We start from the raw sequence: 6,734 nt of genomic DNA on the forward strand, positions 1-6,734 counted from the left end.
CCGTTTATCGAAGGAACGTTTGAACCGATTGCGCACGGAATTATTCAGATGATATTGTTGTCATGGTTTATTTTTTATCAGAAAACAGCTGAAGAGGCGAGAGGAATTCATGGAAGTGACTAAAATGCCCCTCTTTTATGGTAGGGAAATCAGCCCTTAATCGTAATGAGGAAATGAGTCTTCCTTAACAGCAAGATAATCAGCGGAAATATATGCAACTAAAGTACGGTATTAGAAAAAGTTTTGGGTGAAAATTTCTCACCATTTACCAAAAACGAATAAGGGCAAGGCCAATCTAGGCATGGGGTGAAGCTTTGCGAGGGCTAACAAGGGCCATCGAGCCCCCTCCCCCTCCTTCAATATTAGTATAAATCCCTACAACTATGCAAGGTGGGCGCAGATAACCAATCCTACGATAGAAAATACATGCTGATCAAAGGTCATATGCGTGTCACGTAAAAGGTCAAATCCTTGCACGTGAAAAATATAAGTAAGGTAATTATTCTGGGCTACTCTCTTCGGTCATAAATATATCATTTTAAAAATATTCGGTTAATAAGGTAACTATTCTGGGCTACTCTCTTCGGTCATAAATATATCATTTTAAAAATATTTGGTTAAATTTTTAAAACTTTAATTAACAATAGATTTTAAAATATTTAGTTTCAAAAGCTTAAAATCTTATGTGTAGATTTGTCTAAAAAATATTTCATATTATTATAAATTTGATGGATTTTATAAATATATTATAATAGAAAATCATGGTAAAAGCTATACATTAGAGACTGTATTTTATCTAAAATAATATATATTTGTGATCAGAAGTAATACAAATTTTTGTGCTAAGGAAAAGAAAAAGAAAAAATATAAAAGAAGAAGAAGAAATGCGGGAGGTATGCATGCGACTCACACAGCACTAATCCCCTATTTTTCACACGACGTGGCTGCAACGCCGCCTGCGCCATCGATCACAGCAGGGCTAGGGGCCCACAGCGCCCTCCTCCCGGGCCCACCTGTCGGTACGCTTCCCTCGGTGCTTGGTCAGCGCAGCACTCGGAACCCCGCGCGAGCCGGCCTCAGCTCCTTTTTTCCCGGTCGCCGCCTGCCGTACGATCACACCTTGGCGCCTCATCGGATCGGACGGCAGTGGCTCCACGCCCTGCGGGACCTCCTACCTCCCTCCGCCGCCTCTTCCCTTGCCTATTTGGTTCGTTCCTGTGATGACGGCCTACGGGAACGCGCCGTGGTCTCTCTCTCTCTCTCTCTCTCTCTCTAGCGAAATTTAGTTGAGTTGGTTCGTCTCTCTCTCCTTAGCGAGGGAGGAGGAGGAAGGCCTGGCGGAACGGAGAAGGTTGGATATTTCTCATCTTCTTTCTCTCTCCCTGTTTTCCCGCTGCCACTCTTTCTAGTTCTTGGACGAGCGTCGCTGGAGATCGATTGACGACAGACGGACGGACGGGCGTTGGTTTCTTTAACCCTTTGTTTTTCTCGTTCCTGCCCTCGACGATTATTCTCGAATTGGCCTCCCCGAATCCACCCATCTGTCCAGTTGCGATTTGTTTCTTGGGCTCCGGAGCCGATTGATCGAATGGAAGGGCAACTAACGCGAAACTGTGGGCACGAATCGTGCGGGCGCGCCTGTTCTCTTATTCCCTTGATTGGTTAAACGACGAGATGTTTTCTTTGTTTTGGCGATTCGTTTGTACCGATCATTAGGATCAAAATTGTTTGGTCGTCTTTTTCTCCTTATTCCTGTCGAGCGGATGATTCTTGGAAGATGGGGTGACGCCGAAATAAGGGCGGAAATTTCGATCACTCTTTTTCATGGCCGCTTTATCTCTTTGTTTTTTTTCTCCAGTCCGGGGGACGTAAGTTTTCCTGGCATTGGAATCGGGAGAAGGGAAGAGGGCCGATCCTTCGTGTTTTCTTGGATGGGGGTTGAAGAGGTGATCCGCTTGGATTGGTATCTTGGAATTCCGAGGATATTTGGGGTGAATAGTTTGAGAATTTGTGGGTTCTTTTGGTAGTAATTTTCTGTTAATTTTATTTACCTTCAAATTATGACTAGTCATTTTTATTTTCTGTTGCAAACACCCTCTGACCCTCATTTGGAACCCAGGTTTTTCCCTGCTTTTCTGCCGTTGTTTAATCCAATCTTTCCCGTTATTTGACTATCCATAATAGTGCGGAAAGCAAGCCCCTAGGAAGCCTTATAATCCTGCATTTCTCTCTTCATCTGTTTTGTGGTCTTTTTCAGTTTCGAGATATAAATATCATTTAAAGTTTTGGGATATACCAGATTATTTATGGATCACGTCCCTATTGATCCATATTGGCCTGGCGTGCTAGTGTGGGTATAAGTGGATTCACCTTTCAGCAAAAGCAATAATTTCAGCTAGAAAGGGAGGGGTACCAGGCTACCAGTAACTTTATTTCTGGTGGTTTTGATCCTTCCATAAGATTTACGGTTGTAGGAAGCGCCTCAATACCTAATCGACATGTAGATTTATTTGTAGGATTTACCTAACTGAAGATAGTTCAGTTAATTAGACTAGATTACCCGCTATATTTCTGTGCAGCTGTTGATGTTGTTTTGGTTGTGCTATCATGGTGTGCTGGTCCAATTTTGTCAGGATTAATGTCATTCTTGCAAGCAAATTTCAGGAAGTACTGGTCAATGGTCATCATCTTTTATGTTTCAACTCCTCTATATATGGCATGCGCTCTGATGCCTTAATTTTGATGAGTGAAATACCTTTATCTTCCTGCTAATGCTGGCAAGTTTTGAAGACTAGCACGCCGCGAATACTTCTGAGTTCTGATTTACGTAGGTTAAGAAATTTCTCATTTCTCTTTTCTGTCTTGGTTGCTTACACAACGTGTGATGCCATCAAGTTCTTATGTGTGCCTAGTATCTTTGGACTAGAACTCTAGAAGTAATAGTTTCACTTGCTTCTTGCATATGGTTTGACAAGGTGTTTGATTTTAACATGCTGGTAAAGTCTGTAGCCTCAATGCGCCAGTGTATTGTCCTTTTCAATACAGATTTATTTTCTCAATTGAATCGAGACCTGAGTGACTTGAAATGCTCGACTTTGTCTAATTTGATCCACCTCTTATTTCAGTTGAATACCTGATATGGATGAAACCATGGGAAGGCGAACAGTTGGTGGCCTTCTTCTCACCAAAGGGGGCTCAATTCTTGTCTTCAGGGAGGACAGCCCACGCCACAAGGCCACTGCTTGTTGTACCCGCCTTGGCTGCAGCAGTAAGCTTTTCCCTAACAAAGACAGGAAGATGCACAGGAAAACCAAGGAACCGGTGATTCCTCGGAGATCACTAGTTTACGGGAAATCCAACAAGATTTGCCCTCAGGGAAGAAATGCTTATGATGGAAGCACCAGCAGGAATGCAGCAAGTACTTGTGGTGAGGCTGACAGCAGACCAAGAAGAGAAAACGCTGGACGGGATCTACTGGCTCGTTTGAAAGAAAGGGTCAATGCATCGAGGAAGCGCTCACTGAGTGGAGGGAGTAGTCCTAGTCCACCATCACTAAACACATCCAGTACTAGTTCCTCAAGTAGTAGCCGGTCGATTTCAAGATCGCTACATCGACCAGCTTCAAGGATGAGAAAGGATGGAGGCAGGAATGCAGAAGCTGTCCGGATGCATAGAGACAGCAGTGGAAGTTCCAGGGTACATGTGGGAAGCAATGCTGACGAAGATCCTTCAGGCAGGTTTCTTTCTCGAAGGTTATTCAGACATAGAAGTAGATTTCAGGGAGGGCCAATATCTTCTTTGGAGTACAGTTTGGATGATTCCAATGAAAACTATAGCTTTGACATGGATGAAAGTGAAGAGGTATGTCTTTTTATATATATCTTCATAAAGGTTGCTAAACATCCACCTCATTTATCTTTCAAGTATGTCTTAAATATAACTAACAGAAAGGAAGTCCTCCTGCATTCTTTCAAATCAAAAGCAAGTACATTATTGGAAGGGGCTGATCCACTGATGGTATTGCGGTCTGGTGACCCCAATGCACCCTAATTGTTTCAACTTTTAATCTTTGTCATACCTAGTTGTTACATTGTGCATCGGTAAACTTGGTTATTAAGCGACCCATGCACCATTATTCCTTCATTCACCCTATTTGTAGGGACCATTGTTGCTTGGGTAATTAAAACTGATAAGCTAATTTGTGCTGTGTTGACCGGTCTGAATGACTGAAGTGATTCAATGAAAAGAAAAATGATTGCCTTTCTATCTTGGTAGTCTTCCATTTATTGGGTAATCTGAAGGGGCAACTCATGTTGCCAGTATTGTTGACCACTGTGTTCTTATAAATTACACTATGTCTTTCAGGTTGAAGATTATTATGTCTTCAATGATAGGCATAGGGGAATGAGAATGGACATTGATGACATGTCTTATGAGGTACATCTATTCTTCAGCCTGACAATGTTTTACCAAAATTCAGCCATATCTATGTCTACATTTTCCCAAACGTCATTTCCCCCAAACATCTTTTGTTTGGAATAATTTTCTTTTCTTTTATTTTGTGATCATCATGCCTACACTGCATTATAGGAATTACTTGCTCTTGGGGAGAGAATCGGTACAGTAAGCACTGGCCTTTCAGATGGTGCACTTTCAGAGTGTCTGAAGAGAAGTCTCTATGTGCCCACAACTTCAATCAGCCATGAAGATGGTGACATCAAATGCATCATATGTCAGGTATGCTCATTTATTACCACAATACCATTCGATTTCTCTTTAGTTTGCCACTATTTAGGACTTGCCCTACATTATTGACCTAGTACATGTTTCTTACTGTCATCATTTGTTCATATATATAACAATTTTTATACTAAAGTTCTATGCAAATATCACTAGAATAAGAACCTATTCAGGTTGTACAAAAAAATTGAGTTATGTGCTTAACATTTAAGACATAATACTACTTCTCTACTGCACTAGCATGTGTCATGAGAAATCAGTTCTGGCAAGATTAGTTCCATTTTCGATATGTAAATCAATTCCAGATAAATATTGTAATATATGCCCTTTAAAAGTATTAAAATAGGCATTGTATGACGCTATCCACACAAAGGTAGGTCAATTATTGAGTAAATTAGATTACTGAAAGAATCTTTAATACTGATATATTGAATTAATGATACTCTAGTTCGGGCATTGATATTAATGTGCAAGACACTCGATCACAGGATAGTTGTCAATCAGCGACATTGTGTTTATGTTCTACTACGAGGCTACCGACCGGTAGTTTTCAGCATGCCCAGCGGTTTTCTAAAAAGCCAGGTCCTTTCAAGTTTTTTCAAAAATACTATTTGCATGAGATCAAGCAAGTAATAAGGGCTACATTACAAAAAACAAAAAAAATCAATGTGGTACTTTAGGGTCAAACCAGGCAGAAAACCAACTGTTCATACATAGGCTGTACAAGAGACGCCAAGACATACTTTACACAAGCGTTGTCTTATTTTCATTTCCGTTTGGCTTATTTTCGTTCCAGGAGGAGTACTTCTCAGGTGTCGAGGTGGCCAAGATGGTATGCAAGCACTACTACCATATCACCTGCATCCAACAGTGGCTTCGACAAAGGAACTGGTGCCCAATCTGTAAATCGGTCGCTTCTGCCGTCAGCTCATAGTGTTCTTGAGAGGAAATAATAAACGATTTCATTATGTTGATAGGATTACACTGCATTTTTTCTCTAGAATGAATTATTCATTTCAATCCCAGACTGTTCTTTATCTCGTTTACTTCACACTGCACAGCCAAAAACAAGCCAAAGGAAGCACAGAAATAAGTCATAGCAGAAAAGATTTTGACAGTTTTGTTGTTTAAGACTTGGAAGTCTATTGAACTCTTTCAGAAACACGAAGAATTTATCATTAATACTGCAATTTTTTGTTGCAATTTTGCACTTTTTCTTGTTGCTTTTCCGTACTGGTAGCTTGTTCTTGTTTATCTGCGAATGCGAGGTACATATTTCTTTTTTTAGAATAAAATAGTAGCTGGGTAGCTCAGGTGTTTGCGTTGTTGGACCTAAAAAGATAGGGCGACTTTATCCTTCGTGTGACTGAAATCCACCATTTCCTTCGGTCGACACATCACAACTGTCAGATCTGCACCAACAACGCATATCCTTTCTTCAACCTCCTACTAGCCTACATTGCATTGTTTCTCTTCTCTTGCACGCACATCCTCACTTCTTGCCCCCGCCCTGCTTGCCTCCTCCCGTCTCCGGTGGCTCACCTGCCCACTAGATCCGCCACCTCGCCCTTCGTTGCTCTAACCTAGGCACTTCCTTGCTCCCCAGCCGCTATCACCACTCACCGGTTGTCCTTCACCACCCGCCACCCCACCTCACTTCTCCACTCACCGTTCATCACCACTGCTGGTCCGGCCTGCCGCCCTGGCCCCCCTTCTAAGCCTGGGGCCTCAGACCTTGAAAAACCCCTTCCCTAGGCCTAAAGCTTGAAGAGAATGTCATCAGCGCCATAGACTGAAGGAATCCTAGATCTCTGTTGAATCGACTGAAATCTAGGATGTGTAAAAAACACAGGTGTGTTTCGTTATGTGCCTATAATTTTTGTGATAACAATATAGTTGTATTTGCTTCTAATCTAATAGAAATATTGGCTATCTGTATGCACATGGCCACAACAGCGATTGCAGGGTGATAGCAGATGATCATAGTTCTACTT

The 6,734-nt window shown here is 41.7% G+C and overlaps 1 protein-coding gene across 1 annotated transcript; it reads left to right on the forward strand.

Annotated features, from left to right (window-relative positions):
• Positions 1-1,205: 1,205 nt before the first annotated feature.
• LOC133898301 (E3 ubiquitin-protein ligase MBR2-like) lies at positions 1,206-5,950 on the forward strand. Its single transcript, XM_062338944.1, has 5 exons — positions 1,206-1,351; positions 3,126-3,861; positions 4,366-4,437; positions 4,591-4,737; positions 5,537-5,950. Exons 2-5 carry the CDS (start codon positions 3,139-3,141, stop codon positions 5,672-5,674), a joined length of 1,080 nt encoding a protein of 359 aa, XP_062194928.1. The 5' UTR covers positions 1,206-1,351; positions 3,126-3,138; the 3' UTR covers positions 5,675-5,950.
• The last annotated feature ends 784 nt before the right edge of the window (positions 5,951-6,734 follow it).

This window comes from Phragmites australis, chromosome 18, assembly GCF_958298935.1.
Source record: "Phragmites australis chromosome 18, lpPhrAust1.1, whole genome shotgun sequence".
NCBI classification, from domain to species: Eukaryota; Viridiplantae; Streptophyta; class Magnoliopsida; order Poales; family Poaceae; genus Phragmites; species Phragmites australis.